Raw genomic sequence first — 21,059 nt, 5'->3', positions numbered from 1 at the left:
GCTCGCTCATGCCTCCTGGCAGGGAAGTGGATGGCCACAAGGCCTGGGCAATACCCTGCATCACCTGCCGAGCTCGTTCGTGCAGTTGTGAAAGTTCTTGCAACATATCGCCTGTGGATCCGGGCATCTCCTCTTCAAGACGGCCTGTCAGCATACCTACAGACATAACTCTGTCAATACGCTTCCTCGCCGAACTGTTCTACAGTTCGTTTAAAAGCACTTACTATAAATGTCGCGTCGAAGCCTCCTGTTCTCTTTCATGGAGTCAGCAAGCTGAGCCCGAACATCTGCCAGTTCGACGCTCAGTCGGATATTGGCATCTTGGAGCTTATTTTTCTCTTGAATAGTCTACGTCGGTATGCGCTCACCCGCCTTCAGCTAACTTCGCAGATGTGGCTCATTATCTTCCACAGTCTTCGGATTTTCTCCGGGATTGTCTATAGAATCTTTCGTTAGATTCATAAACCATGCCGAATTAAGTACTGGTACCCATTCCTGCATATCCCTTTATGAAGGCAAGTATTACCACAAGAGGCCTTTTTGGAATCCTCTTGTTCGGTAGCAGTGGCCTTCAGCTGGGTCTTACATTCCTCCAGCTCTTGCGATAAATGGGTATTCTTCTCTATAAGAACCTATGCATACAATGATCCTTAAATCGGTTGTGCCAACTGTTTCAAGTCTCAGGGGCTACTACTGCACATCCTTATCAAATTTTCTTACCCGTATATTCTTCACATACTGGTCCGTTGCTCTGGCAAGTCCATCTTGAGCACCACGGATATATGCATGTCCGGAATTGAAGGCATTAAACGCCTCTTCGGAAAAAATACCACCGCGAAGTACGGCCCGTCGGTGCCGGTGATTCATGGCGCTCTCCACTTCAGAACTTGTGGCAGAAAGCCTATCCGTATCCTCTGCATGAAGACAGTTCGGCGTTGTCCCCACATCAGCCTCCATCCGTGAGACCGGTTCAGGAATCCGGCTGCTTGAGGCGTGGCCGGCAGGATCCCCGGATATAGTTCGGCGACTACTCTTTCTGCTAGGACATAGTTAAGATTGTCATATCTCGGCAGAGATAATCACGGAGCAAGTTTAAATCGTACCTTTGCACCGGCGTATCAGCCCTAACTGCCTTCCTTTTTAGCCTACCTTGCCCAGGCGCCCTTTGCTGAGGAGCCCCCACGGGTTCCGCGTGGCGTCCTGATGGCCGTTTCTATAAAGACGCAACATATGTGCATAAGGTGTGGCATAACGTAGGACTCCCTTTCGGAAGTTAAGACCCCAACTTTACTTACACGCAACACAGGAAGTAGTCCGTGATAATCTGCGATGATGGCCACTAAAGAGCCGCCACTGCTTTCCTGGTAGAATGTCCCGTTGACAAACTCCATGGATATGTCCGGATCTTCTTCAAGTCCGGGTTCGAGAGCCCGGCCGGGATCCTCTGGCTGCGGAGATGGGCTACTGAACTCTTTCATGGCCTTTCTAAGTTCATGCTTTGGAATAGCAGGGTAAATGATTATGACAAAGGAGGCAAAAATGGACAGAGTTGAGTAAAGGATGACAGCTTACCCAGCTCCGGGGGTTGTACATGGAAAATCCATCCCGCGGTTTAATGTGGAGGAACTCCTCTTCTTCTCCTTTATACAAATCGGACAATATTCTCGCCAGAGCGGTGGCGGAGTCCGGACCTTTACGACCGCAGCGGGAGGCGTCGTCTTCTCCATTGAAGTGCCACATGGGTTTCCCCCTATATTGAAGTGGCCGCACTCCCCGCATTATGTATATTGACATAACTTCGGTTATTGTCAGTCCTGACTTGGCCAGGGTTTTTATCCTGCTCATCAGATAGAGGACTTCTCTGTTATCTTCTTGGGGGCTCCGGGGGCGCTAGCTTTGGCGTTTCTTCAGTGGAGTATTGGTAAACTCAGGATGGCCTGTACGGACTGGGTCTGGAAGGGGAACGTCATCAACGTAAAACCACTCCGAAGGCCAGTCTTTGGACGCCTTCTTTGGAGTACCGGACAGGTATCCGGTCTGGGCGACGCGCCATATTTCGGCTCCGCCCACTTGATATATAGATCCCTCCTTGTTGTGGGGGACAAGGCAAAATAACCTATTCCAAAGCTTGAAATGAGCTTCACAGCCCAGGAACAGCTCACAAAGGGCAACATAACCCGTGATGTGCAGTATGGAGGCGGGGGTAAGATTATGCAACTGGAGGTCGTAGAACTCCAGGAGCCCGCGGAGGAATGGGTGGATTGGAAACCCGACTCCTCTTAGCAGATATGGGATAAGGCATACCCGCTCCCCCTGAGATGGGTTAGGAAATCTCTCTGCTTGCTCCCCACCATTATAGGTGGCTAGTCCGGATCGGAAGGGGACCATGTATGCGGGCGGAAGGAACCCTTGGGTCTGCAGCTCTATTAGGCGGCTGTGAGGGACGGAACACTTTTCCGAATCCCCTGGTTTCGAGCTAGGGGAGCGAGAGGAAGAGCTGCGGCGACCGGTCATGATGGGATGGTCTCTTTCGGACGCGCTCTACGGAATGCTAGCTCGGGAGAAGATGGTGTGATTTGGATCTGAGGATCCCCGTCTCTTCAAATAGACGGCTCGCTTACGGGATTAGGGTTCCAAATGTAAAAATGCCCCGGCCCCTCGTCTCCGCTCGACACATGGAGATGGCCATTATTGAAACACAGAAGCTGAGGAGTACAACATTGCTGGGAGGCCGGACACTGTTCACTATGATGGGTACGCCGGATTCGTAGAAGAACCCGCCTTGTAATGCCGAAGACAATCTGCGCGCCGGACTCATCGTCATTGAAGCCTGGTTCGGGGGCTACCGAGGGAGTCCTGGATAAGGGGGTATCCGGACAGCCGGACACTATACTTTGGCCGGACTGTTGAACTATGAAGATACAAGATTGAAGACTCCGTCCCGTGTCCGGATGGGACTCTCCTTTGCGTGGAAGGCAAGCTTGGCAATCCTGATGATAGATCTCCTTCTTTGTAACCGACTCTGTGTAACCCTAGCCCCCCTCCGGTGTCTATATAAACCGGAGGGTTTAGTCCGTAGGACAAGACAATCATAATCATAGGCTAGCTTCTAGGGTTTAGCCTCTACGATCTCCTGGTAGATCAACTCTTGTAATACTCATATCATCAAGATCAATCAAGCAGGAAGTAGGGTATTACCTCCATCGAGAGGGACCGAACCTGGGTAAACATCATGTCCCCAGTCTCCTGTTACCATTAGCCTTAGACGCATAGTTCGGGACCCCCTACCCGAGATCCGCCGGTTTTGACACCGACAGGGATAGACCCATCAAGAATTAACCAAAGCAACACTACCTTTAAAGGAGTAATACCAGGTATAGAGGCCTGCTGCACGGGTTCTCTAACACTGGACGTTGTATGCGGTTCTCCTGATAACTTCCGAAGCAAAGAGCTAATCTTCGACATTGCTCCGTTCCGAAGTGGTTATCATGCCCTACTCGGAAGAACGGCCTTCGCCCGTTTCAATGTAGTCCCGCAGTACACATACCTCAAATTAAAGATGCCCGGTCCACGCGGCATTATTACGGTCAGCAAAAATACGGAGCGCTCTCTTCGTATAGAAGAATACGTGGCGGCTCTAGTAGCCTAAGCACAAAGTGGCCTTTTCAAGCGGAGCAACTCATCGATCGTCAAGACCGCGGACACAGCTAGACGTGTTCGGCGCACACCTAGGTGTAGCATCTTAGATAAACCTGAGCGTGATTAGCGGCTATGCCCCCACAAAAACAGCCCGTAAGAAGACTATACATGTCTCCCCGTATATATAAATATACGCTCAAAATTCTTGTGTGGCGCTGGGGGCTGCCCGCATGTAAAATGTCCATAGATCGGCTTGACCCTATTCAGACTAAGGAAATTACATTTTCATGGTTCATTAAAACAAACCAACTTTACTCACGGTCATGCCAGATTCTTTCACCTGGTTTTTTCTTTTTTTCAGATGGCCACCATACTATACCCCTCAAGAATACGACACAACAGAGATAAAGGCGCAGACGTGCAACAGGGCCCCGTTCAAAGGTTTCTTTTTAGATTAAGACCCTGTGTAAACCTTTTACATTTTCTCTTGTAGTTTCATACCCTCCTAGCATTTAAAATGACCAAGAGGGATACCGGCGTTATCGATGAACTTATGATTCGCCGCACTTAAAAAGAACTTACAAAAGCAGCAGCCAGTGTGTTTTTGAGATCTATGCTCTCACCATAGGCTCTCTTTCGTCATGCCGGATTGTTGCCCGTACCTTGAAATCTAGGGTTCACTACCAGGGGCTATAATTCAACCCAGTATATATTGTAAAGTCCGAATACCTTCGGGAGTGTTCGGCATCGCGAGTTTGGCCTTATATGCATCAGCTCCGAATCATGTCTTTGGTCAAATGTTGGGTTTGCCCAGCTCCCATGTTTTGCTACCTTACATTTCGCTCTATCGGCTAAGGTGGCACATGGAGAACTACTGCCATTGTGCCCTGGTTCATCCGGATGAGCACCTTAGTAGAGAAAGCCGAAAACTGACTGTCATGATAAAGCGAGAGACTGGTCAACCACTCGATGACTCAACGGAATCCTAGCGATTCCTCCGCCTTAACGAAGGACCAGTTTCTCGGTCACGTATGTGAACGCACCGTATTCGGATAAACGCGGCCATACAAGGGGCTATATAGTAGCCCCACCGTCAAACTCCTATGGCTAAGTGAAAGTGTTAAAGCTCTATAGTCCGATTGCTCCGCACCATCACCTCCATAATGGACCAAGACGTTGGGTCAAGTGTGACTACGTGTTTTTGCCGAACACCCCCGCATTATGCGCGAGGGGGCTGAAGCCGATGACTGCAATCTTTCAGGTTATATACATATATACATAAACGGCCGCACAGGAGGCAACCGAATACTTTACGGGCAAAAGTATAAATATAGCATTTATTGTCAAAAGCATTGTCTTTACAATTCGAGTACATATCATTCGAACATGATATTTTTTGAGCACTGAGCCTCTATTAAGCGGGCACCCTCTAAGACTTCTTCGAAATAGTTCTCTGGCAGGTCCTGGCCCCCGGGTGGACCCCTTGTTGCAATATCGGTGGCCTCCATCCTTACCCAGTACGTCTTAACACGGGCAAGGGCCATTCGCGCACCCTCTATGCATGTCGACTGCTTGATAGCGTCGATATGCGGCACTGCATGAATAAATCGTTGCACCAAACCAAAATAACTATCCGGACTTGGTTCCTCCGGCCACAAGTGGTCCACAACAGCCTTCATGGCAAGTCTGGATAATCTATGGAGCTCCGCCCATTCGGCCATCTGCTTGTTCAACAGCAGCGGACGCCTTGGCATGCTGAACTGTGACCAGAACAGTCTTTCCGCTTCATGATCTTTTTGGTCTTGGAAGAACTGCGTTGCATCAGCAACACTCTTTGACAAGTCCAAGTACGCATCTTGAGAACTCCACATTTGATCAAGAGGAGCATACTTCGGATCGCCGAATTTAGTTCGCAATAAAAAGGGCTTCCCAACTGCAATCTCGCCGGCTTGCCGGAGCTCCTCCCGAGCCGCTCTGATCTCAGATCGAGTTTCCTTTGCCGCTTGTAAGGTCTTCTCTAGGTCCGCCGTTTTTGCTTGGTTCTCTCTTTCGAGAAGCTCATATCAGCCAGCGGCATCCTTCAGCTCAAGAGCCATATTGGATATTTTCTCCTTACTTCGGTGATGAGTAGCCTGTTCGGCTTTCAATTCACTAGCTGCCTTTTCGGCAGCCGTGTTGCTTATCCTGGCTTGCTCCTTGGAACACGCAATCTTAGGTTGAAGAGTCTACACGGCGGCAGCACCATCTGCAGTTCAAGCATATTATAAATCCTAGCATCATGCTCTCATTTATACTTACTAATAGCCCAAAAGACATACCTTGCACCTCGTCAAGATGCTTATTCACGAGCGTGATGTCCTCATCTGCCACATCAAGTTGCCGCTTGATACGTACATTTTGCATCATGCTTTTATATCAATATTTAGTGCATTATGGGCTGTTATTACACATTATATATCAATACTTATGGCTATTCTCTCTTATTTTGTAAGGTTTATCATGAAGAGGGGGAATGCCGGCAGCTGGAACTCTGGCTGAAAAGGGAGCAAACATTGGAAACCTATTCTGCACTGCTCCAAAAGACCTGAGACTCCACGAAACTTATTTTTGGAATTAATAAGAATTATTGAGCGGAAGAAACACCTCAGGGGGCCCACACCCTGTCCAGGAGAGTGGGGGGCGCGCCCACCCCTACTAGGCGTGCCCTCTGTCTCTTGGGCCCCCTGGTGGCCTCCCCGTGTCCATCTTCTGCTATATGAAGGGTTTTATCCTGGAAAAAATCATGGGCAAGCTTACGAGACGAAACTCCGCCGCCGCGAGGCGGAACCAATCTAGAGCTCCGGCAGAGCTGTTCTGCCAGGGACACTTCCCTCCGGGAGGGGGAAACCATCACCATCGTCATCACCAACGATCCTCTCATCGGGAGGGGGTCAATCTCCATCAACATCTTCATCAGCACCATCTCCTCTCAAACCCTCGTTCATCTCTTGTATGCAATCTTGTATCCAAAACCACAAATTGGTACCTGTGGGTTGCTAGTAGTGTTGATTACTCCTTGTAGTTGATACTTATTGGTTTACTTGGTGGAATATCATATGTTCAGATCCTTAATGCATATTATTACACCTCTGATTATGAACATGAATATGCTTTGTGAGTAGTTACCTTTGTTCCTGAGGACATGGGTGAAGTCTTGCTATTAGTAGTCATGTGAATTTGGTATTTGTTCGATATTTTGATGAGATGTATGTTGTCTTTCCTCTAGTGTTGTCATGTGAACGTCGACTACATGACACTTCACCATTATTTGGGCCTAGAGGAAGGCATTGGGAAGTAATAAGTAGATGATGGGTTGCTAGAGTGACAGAAGCTTAAACCCTAGTTTATGCGTTGCTTCGTTAGGGGCTGATTTGGATCCATATGTTTCATGCTATGGTTAGGTTTGCCTTAATACTTTTGTTGTAGTTGCGGATTCTTGCAATAGGGGTTAATCATAAGTGGGATGCTTGTCCAAGTAAGAACAGTACCCAAGCACCGGTCCACCCACATATCAAATTATCAAAGTACCGAACGCATCATATGAGTGTGATGAAACTAGCTTGACGATAATTCCCATGTGTCCTCGGGAGCGCTTTTCTCATTATAAGAAATTGTCCAGGCTTGTCCTTTGGTACAAAAAGCATTGGGCCACCTTGCTGCACTTTATTTACTTTTATTTTTTATTATCCTTTACAATTTATCTTATCACAAAACTATCTATCACCTACAATTTTAGTGCTTGCAGAGAAAACCTTGCTGAAAACCACTTATCATTTCCTTCTGCTCCTCGTTGGGTTCAACACTCATACTTATCGAAAGGACTACGATAGATCTCCTACACTTGTGGGTCATCACCGCTTCAGTTCGGCAAATTCAGCAGCCCGGGCAGTTGCCGGGGCTGCAGCTGCCTATGTACAAAATTGGCAAAATCATTAACTGAGATTATTCCTATTTTTGATCCTCTGATCGCCCCATTCGGATGGCAACTAGAGTCTTAGGGGCTACTATCTACACACAGTGCACTTTGTGTTTACGGTACAAATAAAAAATGCCACATTACGTACCTCAAAGCCTCTTAACAGGCTCATAAAGGCTTCATCCAGTGCACTTTTCATGGACGAAATTCTCTTAATCACCGTACCCATTAAGGTACGATGTTCCTATGAAACAGGCGCTCGCCGCAGAAGACCCATCAATGTGTCCGGCTGTGTGTCGGATAGTCCGGGGCTTTTGTCTTCGGTCTCTTTAAGAGCCGAACACCCCGGACCTCGGGCGGTCGAAGATTCACCTTCTGGCCTCGTCCTCCTTTGCGGATCGGGAGAGATCCTCCGAAACGACACTTCGGGGTCGTCCTCCTTAGGGGGCGGGGAAGTATGAGGAGGCGTCTCGCTCTCCATCATCTCCGAAAGAAGATCCCCCGAGGAAGAAGATTGTTGCGGAAGGCTATAGGCCGAACTGCAAGACATACGTTTCAGATGTTACTATCATAAACGGGAAAAGAACGTGCTATGCTTATAGAGCACTTTTGTTCACTTACGTCTCGGCTAACGGCTGGTCCCCTTGAGGGCGCTGTTCGGCAACGTTGCTCCCCGGGACAGGACCCCCTGATAGGGATTTCTTCCCTTGCTTGGAGGCCTCTGCCTTCAAGTATTCGGGGGTGGCCTTTTTCTTTCCATGGGGGGAGGGAATACTTGATTCTCCTCCCCGCTCATCCTCCAACACGGGAGTTCCAATTTCTCCGGATACGGTGTGTAATGTACCACCGGTATGGAGGCCACTTTTGACCTCCCCACTCCTCTCCTTGTCTTCTCCCGATGGCACTTGATATGGTGCACGAGCCAGCATCCTGGTTAACACCGGATCCGCTGAATCTTTGGGAAGAGGCGCCGAACGCCTGATCCTCTCTGCCTTCTTTATCCAACCCTGGCCGAGGATGGTTTTTCAAAATAATGTTATGATAAACATAATGACAACATGTTCGGTTGTGGGGTGCTCACCGGGGTATCTGGATGGTTGCAGTCAAGGCCTGCGTCTTCCATGGTGTCCGGACACTTTATTCGTGATCCGAAGAATGATTTATACATCCCTTCGAGCGTCATGCCGAAGAAGTGCTGAACAGTTTGCGGTCCTTCCAGATTGAACTCCCACATACGGAGAGGTCGTCGTTGGTATGGCAGGACCTGTCGAACTAACATTACTTGGATTACCTTAACAAGACTAATGTCCTTCTCGGTGAGATCTCGAATGCGGCTTTGCAATGTCCGCACATCATCAGCCGATCCCCAGTCCAGCCCCTTGTTGACCCGTGATGCAAGTTGTGGCGGAGGACCGAAGCGGAAGGCAGGGGCAGCCGCCCACTTTTTCCCTCGGGGTGCTGTGATATAAAACCACTCCCGCTGCCATAGGTCGGAAGCCTCCGGGCAGGAACCCGTTGGCCATAGATCATTAGCACATTTGCTTATTTTTACCCCTCCGCACTCCGTCTGTTTCCCATTGATCATCTTCGGCATTACATTGAAGGTCTTGAGCCATAACCCGAAGTGGAGTAATGCGGAGGAAAGCCTCACACACGACGATGAATGACGAGATGTGAAGGAAGGAATCCGGAGCTAGATCATGAAAATCTAGTCCGTAATAGAACATGAGCCCTCTAACAAAGGGATGAAGACCGAGGCCTAGCCCTCGGAGGAAGTGAGATATAAACACAACACTATCATTGGACTTGGGAGTAGGGATAACCTGCCCTTGAGCAGGAAGCCTATGGAGGATTTACGCGGTCAAGTACCTTGCCTCCCTAAGCTTCTTGATGTCCTCCTCCGTGACAGAGGAGGCCATCCACCGGCCTTGAAGGCTGGATTCGGACATGGTCGGAAGTTTGGAGTGTTTTTGGCTAAAGCCTTGGGTGTTGGAGCTCGAGGTGGGAGAAGGAGAGGATTAAGCGTGGAAGAAAAAGACATGCCTTGGTCTCTTTATAAAGAGGACGAATATCAACGTCCCCCGCGGGGCCTTTGAAACTTGCCTATTCCCAAGGAATCCTACCCGTGGAATGGTTGGGTTACCCACGCCCGTATTGATGAGAATCCTGTAATAAGGGGACACGATCTCTGCTTCGACAAGACGTGCCGATAAAACCGCCTCGCGAAACGTGTAGTAGCAGGTTGGAAAAACGGTTCAAATAATAACCGAGTCACGGCGTGATGTCATGCTATGGAAAAGTTGTCAGCAGATTAGACTCATGGAACATTGTTCTCTCTGTGGTGGTATGTGGAATTTGTTTTGTAGAGCCGGACACGATTCTTGTGTTCAAGATCTACTTTGGAGTATTCAGAGAAGGAACCCGCCTTGCAATGCCGAAGACAATCTATGGGCCAGACTCATCGTCATTGAAGCCTGGTTCAGGGGCTACTGAGGGAGTCCTGGATTAAGGGGTCCTCAGACAGCCGGACTATATACTTTAGTCGGCTGTTGGACTATGAAGATACAAGATAGAAGACTTTGTCCCGTGTCTGGGTGGGACTCTCCTTTGCATGGAAGGCAAGCTTGGCGATTCGGATATGTAGATTCCCTTCTCTGTAACCGACTCTGTGTAACCCTAGCCCCCTCCGGTGTCTATATAAACCGAAGAGTTTAGTCCATAGGACAAGAACATACAATCATAATCATAGGCTAGCTTCTAGGGTTAGCCTCTACGATCTCGTGGTAGATCAACTCTTGTAATACTCATATCATCAAGATCAATCAAGCAGGAAGTAGGGTATTACCTCCATAGAGAGGGCCTGAACCTGGGTAAACATCGTGTCCCCCGCCTCCTGTTACCATTAGCCTTAGACGCACAGCTCGGGACCCCCTACCCGAGATCCGCCGCTTTTGACACCGACAGACGGGCCCGGATTGTTCCTTTTATATGGCTTTTTCCGCTGAACGGCTTTAGAGCCACTGAATCCGGTGTTGACTGCCGTGTCTTCGGTGTTGTCACCGTTGTTTCGACGCTTGTGTCTGCTGCGTCGGGGCTTGCCGTTACCTTCTCCGGCTTCAGAAGTGTCAGGTTTACTTGAGTTGTTGCTACGAGCTAGCCAGTTATCATCGCCCGCACAGAAGCGGGTCATGAGCGTCGTAAGGGCTGCCATGGACTTCGGCTTTTCTTGGCCGAGGTGTCGGGCGAGCCATTCGTCACGGATGTTATGTTTAAAGGCCGCTAGGGCTTTGGCATCCGGAAGTCGATGATCTAGTTCTTTTTAGTTAGGAACCTAGTCCAGAATTTCTTGGCTGACTCTCCGTGCTGTTGGATTATGTGACTTAAGTCGTCGGCATCCAGAGGTTGGACATAGGTACCTTGGAAGTTGTCAAGGAAGGCATCTTCCAAGTCCTCCCAACTGCCGATGGAGTTTTCGGACAGACTGTTCAAGCAGTGTCGAGCTGGTCCCTTGAGTTTTAGCGAGAGGTACTTGATGGCGTGGAGATCATCACCGCGGGCCATATGAATATGGAGAAGGAAGCCCTCAATCCATACCACAAGATCTGTTGTCCCATCATATGATTCAATGTTTACAGGTTTAAACCCTTCTGGGAATTCATGTTCCGTTACTTCATCAGTGAAGCATAGGGGGGTGTGGCGCCTCTATGTCAGGCCACGTCGCGACGTGGCTCGGATGGAGCTGGTCTGCGGTATTCGGCCCGGACAGGTTTGTATTTGTCATGTCCAGCAAGGTGGCCGTTGTTGCACATTGGGGCGCACCCCCGTGATCCATAGATCGATCTAGTCTGGCCTGCTCTGTCTTCCAAGTCATGTCACAGGTCATGTGTGTATCCTCGAGCTGTTGTGTTTCTGTTTTTTTGGTGAGGTAGTGCGGGCTGGTGTTCGGACTGAGTTGCCGCTTTGTCCCGGCCACGTGGTGGTCGGTTAGCCGCATTATGCGCTAGTTCGACGGGCTCCAGCGCCTTGTTGTTGAATTGAGGTAGCAATTTTCGCTTCAGGTAACTTTTGGTTGGGCGCTCGAGGCCGTATTCCTCGGCTGCCAGGACCTCAGTCCATCTATCGTTGAGCAAATCTTGATCAGCTTGAAGCTGTTGCTGCTTCTTTTTCAGGCTCTTTGCAGTGGCTATTAGTCAGCGCTTAAAGCGCTCCAGCTCGACGGGTTCCTCAGGCACGGTAAAATCATCGTCGCCGAGGCTTACCTTGTCCTCGGAGAGTGGCATGTAATTACTGTCCTCCGAGTCTTCATTCATGGCCTGTTCATCAGGGCTAGCTCGCCCGTCTTCCCGTTCGGCCTGTTCGGAAGTTGGCTCAACGGGGTCTTCATTGTCTTCGCCATCGTCCGGAGTATTATTTTCTCCTGTGCCGGTATCGCTGTTTTTGCCATGGCGTGACTTAGAGCGGCGCCGCTGACGTCGGCGCTTTGCCTGTTTCTCAGGAGGCTTATCCTCGACTGGATCCTTTTTGTTGTCGCCATTGTTTTCCTTGGGTGTATCCACCATGTATATGTCATACGAGGAGGTAGCCGCCCAGCGCCATGTGCGCGGTGGCTCTTGCGTCTGCTCCTCTCCAGCATCGTCGTCCATACCATCGATGTCTTCGGAGTCGAAATCGAGCATGTCGGTTAAGTCCTCGACAGTGGCTATAAAGTGGGTGGTGGGTGGGGAGCGGAATTCTTCGACATCAGCTTCCATCCAAACCAGATATAGTTCGGCTGGAATTCCCCAGATAAGGCAAGGGCCTTTAATGAGTTTAGCATATCGCCTAACGGTGAGTGCTGGAAGATATCCGCGGAGCTGAACTCAACGATCGGCGCCTGATAGACGGGCACGGATGTACACGGTTTGGAACCTATAGCCGGAGACGAGTCCGAGGTTCCGGTGACACAAGCCTCGTTCGAGGTCGAATCTGTGTCCGGCTCCAATGTCGTTGAGTCTGCGGTTTCCGTGGCGGGGTCAAGCTCCCCGTCCTCGGATGGCGCGGTCTGCTCGGGATCTAGGGCCAGAGCAGTTACAGGCGCTATCTCCTGAGCACTGTCCGATGACAGATTTAAGTCATGTTCATCGTGGCGGCAGGGAGCGGCTGTCATGGGCTCGGATCCATCGAAGATCAAGTCTCAGCGGATATCGGCGGTGTAGTTTAAGCTTCCAAACCTGACCTGATGGCCAGGGGCGTAGCTATCGATCTGCTCTAGATGGCCAAGCGAGTTGGCCCGCAGTGCGAAGCCGTCGAACATGAAGATCTGTCCGAGGAGGAAAACCTCACCCTGGACTGCATTGTTGTAGATGATTGATGAAGCCATCAAAACCTTCTGGTGACGACGCAGCGGAACTCTCAATGAAAGCAACAATGTCGGTATCAAAACCGACGGATCTCGGGTAGGGGGTCCCGAACTGTGCGTCTAAGGTCGATGGTAACAGGAGGCGGGGGACACGATGTTTACCCAGGTTCGGGCCCTCTCTATCGAGGTAATACCCTACTTCCTGCTATATCGATCTTGATGATATGAGTATTACAAGAGTTGATCTACCACGAGATCGTAATGGCTAAACCCTAGAAGTATAGCCTATGAGGGTTATGGATATGCCTCTACGGACTAAGCCCTCCGGTTTTATATAGACACCGGAGGGGACTAGGGTTGTACAAATTCGATTACAGAGAAAGGTATCTGCATATCCGGTCGCCAAGCTTGCCTTCCACGCCAAGGAGAGTCCCATGCGGACACGGGAGAGAATCTTCAGTCTTGTATCTTCATAGCCCAACAGTCCGGCCCATGTAACATATTCCGGCCGTCCGAGGACCCCTTAATCCAGGACTCCCTCAGTCGCGCCAGACGGATCCGTCCGTCGGCCGGGCAATGTCCTCTCGGGAGCGGCGGGGTACAATGCGGATTGCAATTGCCCCCTCCAACCCACATGAGATGACACCCTAGTCGACGGATCCGGATTGGTCGGAGTCCGATCCGCTGCCTGCCATGGCGGAGAAGGCCGAAAACCACCGGAGGTGAGCTCGGATGGCGGGAGTGGAGGGAACTGAAGTGGCTAGGGTTTACTCCCGCGAACGGATGGGGACGAACATATGTGCGGTCAGGTGGGCCAGCATGGGCCGGGTCCGACGTGGCGGGCGTGTCCAGACGCCCCCATATATGTCCCATATTTTGGCTAGATAGGAGTGGTGCCGGTCAGCCCGCATGTTTAAGACCCGTTTGAGGCGTCCGTCTGGATCAACAAAATGTGACCGTCAGTGCCCGGTCGGCTCGTCTGGACGTACGATGCGGCTTTGAGGCGCCCGGGCGCCTGGCTATAGATGCTCTTAATGCACATCTACAAAATCAGGAAGAGCGGAAAAGAATTTAAACGTTTGTAGACGGAGTCGTGCCACAACAAATCCACGATGCACCGAGTACTTGATGCACAATCAATACAAAAGGTACTAGTAGTACTTTAATGCCAAACACGCTCTAGGAGGACACGAATCAAAATTGGTCCATCAACGTACTCTGAAAAGAAAAATCAAAATTTGAGCCCTTCGTAGCTGAGCGAGCTTGGGCAAGTACACACTTTTTTTTTGAGGGAAAGTACAAACTATTTTTAACTCACACAGCTTCGGTGGCCCCCCAGGGGATCTACTAGAAATCAAATTACCAGTGCTCCCATGATCCATGCAACCAGCCTTCAGAATTTGGATCCATTAAAGAAAAACTTAATAGTTTGGATCACAAGATCAGGGAAGCGCAACTTCACTCACTGCTGCTCCAGTGCCCAGCACGTGCCGCTTCTAGTACGGCCCGATTTCTTCTTCTTCTTCCCCAAGATTCCATACTAGGCCGGCAGGCCTAGAGAAGCATCTCAGTACCGCTGATTGGACATGAGCTGGGTGGTGCCAGCCATAGACCGTTCGGCGGCGCGGTTGGGTGGAACCTGGAGCCCCGTCACGAGCTAGCGGAACGCGTGCGTCAGCGACTCGATGGGCTTTTCGCTTCGCCGGTACCGCACCGCGTCGTCGGCTCCGTTCGCGCCCGGGGTCAACAACGACCGAGCGAGAAGACAACTTTACGACCACCGCTGTAGTAGATACTGTGAGGTGAGCGCATACGTGTCGAGACCTCAGACTCCATGGGGTGGCATCGCGGTTGGTCAAACGGTTGGCAGCGACCGCAGGCCACACCGCACTTGAGAGCTGGCGGTGGCTTCTGTGCGGCCGTGGGCGTATATGGGCTCTGGCCGAGCTGTCAAAACACGCAGGACGGCGGCCAATTCACCTTCACTCCTCCTCACTCCTCAGACGGGTTCGAGTTAAGACGGAGTCCAAGAAGAATTACCGCTGCATGTGCAGCACCACCAAACACTCCATTATAATTATACGGTATATATAGAATAAGGAATGAACCAGCCAGGTAATTTTGTCTGACCTGTTTTACACACTGCTACTCCTCAATTCGACCACTAGTCAATTTTACGTTTTAACCAACCAATGAACCACTCCACAAGATAACACACACATAAACTTAAACAGACATTAAGACACGGATGATAAATCTACTGCTTTGTCGCCCCTTTTTTTTTCTATATCGAATGATGATACATGTACAGGTTTTCACGGCGAGTAGATCCTTCCTGCGGGTCATGGGATTAGCGGCGATCCATCCATCCATCCATCCATCCATCAATTTGACGGCCAGGAGAGTTAGCTGGCTGGCTGGTGCCACGGACTGTGCCTAGCTAGGCTTGCGCTTTCACGGAGTACAGCAGCTCCTGGACGTTGGGAGGGACACGGTACATGCAGATCATTAGGATGCTGAAGCAATGGCGAAAAGAAGCGGTTAGTTATTAGGCGGTCAACTGGAAATGCAAATTACCAGGTCTCCAACACCAGAGGCGAGCATAGGGTACAGCTCTGAAAGCGAATTCTCTTCCTTGAGCCTTTCCAGGCCGTCGAGCCGCTCCGGTTTCGCCTCGTCGCCTGCGCTGTTTTCTTCGGTTTTAAGGGACCCGTTGCCGGCCTTCTTCCTGAAGTATATCTCCACCTCCTGGGCTTGCCGTGACAGCTGAAGAGCAACGAACTGAAACGACGCAGAAACAGGGTAAGCAGGGTCTTCGCTTATTCGTTTCGATCTATACCCACCAAGGTTGTGTCACATTACAAACGGCAAGTGTGTGGAGGCAAGTGATCAGTGATTACCTGGCATAGGTGGCTAACAGAGAATGTTGGCTGGCAGCTGAGATAGGACTTTTCCAGTTTAGGCATGCTTTGTCCATCAACCGGAGTTAGAGCGAGGTACAAGTTGAACTGCACAACAGAACAGACATATTCAGCAAACCTAATGGACGTAAACCAGGGGCCACTGCTTGTACAAGATTGGCCTGGCCCAGGTAGCCATGTATGTGCATGTGCTGATGTTTTATATTGCCTGTGCAACACTACAAAACACACCGGATTAACACGTACGGACAAAAGGACGCATCCAGCCTTTTAGAATGTTTATTAGTAATCTGAATCTTCCAAAGCACAAATAAAATAAATACCAACTCTACTTATTATTTTTGCAAAAGGAAGCAACTGTAAATTTAAACTATTGCGACGGTCTGTTTTTACCTTGGTATCAAATTCATCAGCATTACGGAGGTGATCCACCAACTTGGCAACACGCCCGCCCTTGACCATCCTTCCACTGGAGCCACCGGCACTGCCATGTCGAGTCTGGCTGCGGGTGCCATTTTTGCCCCAGGCAAGCATCTCTCCCCGCAGTGGAGAAGTGGCCAAGATATCTCTGGCACCTCCCAAATCATCATTCTCCTCGTAGCTGCTATCAACACTGCCCATAGTCTTAGCAGGGGATGATCGTGGCACAGGCCACCTCCGAGCTCTTTTCATCTTGACATCTGGTGAACGATCATCAACAGAAGACGACTCTTTGCTGCCATCATTACCATTTTCTTCTCTCTCGTCGTCATCAATGTCAGTTGGGGCATTATCAGGAGAACTAGTCCGTCCTCTCTTCTTTGTCCGCATACTCCCACGGGTCTTTCTTGTAGAAGCTATTGCTTTTGCATTGGAGCGCTTCTTCACAAGTGCTTCTGTTTGCCTTCGAAATGTTTCAGCAATGGAATCTTGAATCTTTCATGACAAATACAGCAAATGTCAATAACAAGAAGACAAATACCAAATGACCAGGGCAGATAAGTTTCCACCAGACATAAGACAGCCAAATAAACCAACCTTTTTGTTGCGAGTCTTCTCTTCTTCACCAAAAGCAAGTTCCTGACGTATCAAGCAAATTAGAATCAGTGGCAGGTACTACAACAAAAGCTAGATAAACAAGAGCGACAAGACAACTAAGTGTCGCAACTGGAGAAATTATGCATCACCTCTTCCTCGTACTTGTCAATGTCTGGATATAAAGCTAGAATTAAAGCGTCAAAATTAGGATCATCCCTCAAGGAACGTCTGCTCTTGCAGTGAGTGCGGCATGCTGGGCATTCATTATTTCTGCAAAAAACACCAGACCACTTATACTGTCATTGAAATAAAGTATATACTTGGATTTTTCAAAGCCCCAATCAGGCTGGGCTATACTTTTTTTTAATGACACTGTAGACAAATAACATAAGGGATCATACCCAAGCCGCATGGATTTATCAATGCAGTCCCTACAAAACCGGTGCAAACACTCCATAACCGTTCTTGTTTTCCGGATAATGCCTGCAACAGAGAACCATAAGAGAAGCAAATTCTTAGATATCACAGTTTGAGCAGACATTCTGTCTAGTTTCTTGTATAAAACTCATCCTAGCTTCTTGATGATGTGGACAGTCCCAACATGCATACTTGCATAACAGAAACATGTGAGCTTTGATGAATGTGCTAGCTTCAACATTTGTAGTAAATAATCACAAAAAGATGTACAGAACACATTATCCAGCTTTAATTACAAGTATTACAAGCAATGCTGTCAACACAGAAATCATGAAAAGTAAACAGAGTTGCTATCTCTGAATTTGAAAGCAAGTTGACAAGGCATGCTTACCTAAGCATATAGGGCACTGCACTTCCTTCCGTATATCCATCAATTTCACTAGTATAAACCTGCATGAGAAAACAGTACTGTTTAGCTACTAGTTTCGCTAACAAGAAAGTCAAATCTTCCATTACCAATTTGCATTTCCAATTACTGATTAACAACTTATGGAACACACAGAAGTGTTCCGTGGCATTTTTCAAAGAAATGCGTAGTATAAAGAACATAATGTGCAGGTGTTCACAGTGGGACTAGAGAAAACAACGGGAAATATGGAACCATTAGCACCTTGGGACAACTTGAACACTGGAAACTCACATTTGACAGGCAGAAGAAGAGTTGATTTGATTCAATTAACCAGCTGAGAAATCTAAGCAGTACCAATAAAATCCAAACGACATACAATAGGTGGTCAACAAAAACAGTGTCTACACAATTATCTGGATCAAAGGGAACCAAATGTGAAAAGGTGTGTGTGCTACAATATGATAACAGAGTTTATATATCTAGTGAACAAAATGCTTTCCTGACAGGAAACTGCACTGCTCCTACAGCAACAGAGGGGTTGATTTGCACCTCGCATCAGCAGCGAGAAAAGATTCATAGAAGCATCTGTGCATTTCAGTACCGAGGAAAGATTCATAGAGACAGCTGATGGAAGGTAAAGCATAATGCTATCGCGAGAATAAGAACGCATTTGCACAAAATTGAGTTAAGACACCTAAACAGTGTAAGACCTATCGCAGTCATGGGGGTCAGGACAGCAACAGTAGAACCAGATAGATATTCAGAGCACGACAGGCCAAGTCATGGCCAAGACACTGCAGGAAACACGAAGAGGCTCCCAATCCAGACGAAGGCGGCACCTGCTACAAAATGAGAAAATCCACGGGAAGATCTTACATGGGCTGGATGAGCTTGAATAGTGTTTGCCATAAGAACCTGGTGTCTCCACAGAACCATTCGACATGATGAACACGGGTGCACGGGGGAGAGGCTGGCCAGGAGCTCACACGGGTCTAAGCATGGCAAGATCATTCAGAAGGTCAGGCTAAGAGCCGGGATGGAAGAGTTGGCCGTGGCCGCACACGATTCAGAAGCAAGAGAAACAGGGAACTATTCCCGTAGATAGCTGAACCACGACGAACATGACCGCCAGTTCAGATGTGGCTGGCGACTCCGGGGTAAGAGCTCGGGTATGCGGCGATCGACCCTGGATGCCGCTCCCAGCATTTGCCGTCGTGAGCACGGCGCCTCCGCTGAGCCGTGTGACGAAAGCATGCATGCTACAGAAAGATCCCATGACTCGGCGGTGACGGGAGCGCTCGCGGCGGCGCGGGGCGGACGAAGCGGCCGGCGCCTGCGCCTAACGACGAGGACGACTCGTGGTGGGCCGCCGCCGCCGCCACGAGAAACCCGAGCCAGCATACGAAGCACGAGACCACGAAGATCCCATGGCGACAGGAGCGCCGAGCCCGACGAGGTGAGACGATGCGGCCGCCGGCCCGGTGGGACTCCCCATACGATGACCTCCGGCACCACCCCGGCGAAGCGAAGCCAGCGTACGGGGACGCGGCGTGACGACGACGGGAAATCGGCAACGGATGCGAGAGGAGGAGGAGGAGGAGATGGGAAGGGGCGGGGAGGGAGGAGGGGCGTCGACGGCCCACTTACTCGTCCACGTCGGCGGCGTCGCTCTCCGACGACGGGCTGTCGTCGCTGTCCTCGTCGTCCCCGCCGCTGCCGCCGCCTTCCTCGTGCTCGTCCTGCTGCTGCTGCTGCTTCCGCTGCTGCTCCTCCTCCTCGTCGTCCTCCCCCGCATCGGAATCTGCAGAGCCCGTGAGACACGCAAGCCAGTCAGCGACCCCGGCGCCGAAACAGAGGACGCGATGCGCGCATCGCGTGTGACGGTGGCAGATGAGTCGGCGGCGCGCGTCGCTGGAAGCAGAGCTCTCACCGCCGCCACCGTCCTTGGCCAGCTCCGCGGAGCCCCCGTTGGCGGCCCTCTGGACGCCGCCGCCGCCCTCCGTGTCGGAGCCGGCGGCCCCGGCGGCAGCGGCAGCCTCCTCCTCCCGGACGTGCCCGTCGTCCGCGTCGGGCGACGGGTGCGGGCGCTTCTGCGCGGGCATTCCGGCCGGCCGGCTGCCCTCCCCGCTCGTCGGCGCGGCGCTCGTCGCGGGGGAGAGGACGGACGGGAGCGGGCGGGCGGAGGAGTGAGAGGGAGGGAGGAGGCAGGAGGTGGGTGGAAGCGGCTCGAGTCGAGGGGGAGGCGGAGAGCGAGAGGAAAAGAAAGGCGAGGCGAGGCAGGGGACGGGGGGTGGGGGTGGTGCCTGCCTCTGCCTGCCCTCCCCTGTGCTGCGTCGCGTGTAACTTTGGGTTGGTGCGCGTGGCCGCCCCGCCCCGACCCGGCCCGGCCCGGCCCGGCCCGCTGGAACCGCGGCCCGGAACAAATTTTTAACTTGCGTACGGTAGGAAAAATAAAGACCGTGGGGGGAGGACGAGCTCGACTCCGTCGTCTCCGGCGAGCCGGTTCGTCGCCGGTGAGCCTCTCGGGTCAACGGCGGACGACGGCCGCCACGCACGCGCTGAGCCGGAGGAGTTTTCCGAGGAGGAGCCGCGGGCTGCATATGGGACGTGCGTCGCGTACGTAGGCTTGCCCGATGCGGGAAGGTGGTGATGATTGGGAGTGGTACTCCGTTGCGTTGACCAATGCATCGGTGTGAGTTGTGTTCTTCGGCGTGTGGCCGTGGGTACGATCGACGACCATTCGCCTCGTTCCATCCAAGCGATTGTCGATCTATTGGAAGAGAAGAGAAATGCCTTCGATCAAACCAAGGATAGTAGGATACACTCATCCTGCCATTGGTTATTATCAGCCAGCATTCGCTCGAAGAACGTATTATTATCACAGGAGTGCAATCATCGCAGTGCATTTCTATCCGCGATCTCCCGTATTTAGAGGCCATATTTCTTTTCTGATTTCCTGCAAGGCAAACTAAACTCGTACTCTCTCCGTTTCTTTTTAGTCTGCATATAAGGTTTGGTCAAAGTCAAACTTTACATAGTTTGACTTACTTTATATTAAAAAATATCAACATTCGTAATTTGATATCAACATTTTTAGATGCACCATGATATGCATTTTCATATTATATAGTTTAAGTATTGTAGGTGTTCATACTTTTTTATATAAATTTGGTCAAACTTTGTGCAGTCTGACTTTGGCCAAAACTTATACGCGGAGTAAAAATGAACGGAGGGAGTATTCATGAGTGCTTGGATCGAAGCGGCGGGGTTGACTATTCAGGCCTACAGTACAACCGAGTGAGCCTCGTGTTCTTTTTCTTTTTTCATGCGTGCGCCGCGTGATATATATACGTCTGCATGGTT

At 50.4% G+C, this 21,059-nt stretch overlaps 1 protein-coding gene across 1 annotated transcript; it reads right to left on the bottom strand.

The window, feature by feature from the left end:
• Nucleotides 1-15,003: 15,003 nt before the first annotated feature.
• On the bottom strand, nucleotides 15,004-19,955 carry LOC123138311 (putative E3 ubiquitin-protein ligase RING1a). Its single transcript, XM_044558265.1, has 10 exons — nucleotides 19,627-19,955; nucleotides 19,344-19,497; nucleotides 17,679-17,737; nucleotides 17,272-17,353; nucleotides 17,020-17,140; nucleotides 16,871-16,912; nucleotides 16,247-16,768; nucleotides 15,833-15,940; nucleotides 15,510-15,713; nucleotides 15,004-15,405 (listed from the first exon to the last, which is right to left on the bottom strand). Exons 1-10 carry the CDS (start codon nucleotides 19,796-19,798, stop codon nucleotides 15,373-15,375), a joined length of 1,497 nt encoding a protein of 498 aa, XP_044414200.1. The 5' UTR covers nucleotides 19,799-19,955; the 3' UTR covers nucleotides 15,004-15,372.
• Nucleotides 19,956-21,059: the final 1,104 nt, after the last annotated feature.

Source organism: Triticum aestivum, chromosome 1B, assembly GCF_018294505.1.
Source record: "Triticum aestivum cultivar Chinese Spring chromosome 1B, IWGSC CS RefSeq v2.1, whole genome shotgun sequence".
Taxonomy (NCBI): Eukaryota; Viridiplantae; Streptophyta; class Magnoliopsida; order Poales; family Poaceae; genus Triticum; species Triticum aestivum.
The sequence above is the reverse complement of the archived record's forward strand: the minus strand, read 5'-3'. Positions and strand labels throughout refer to the sequence as shown.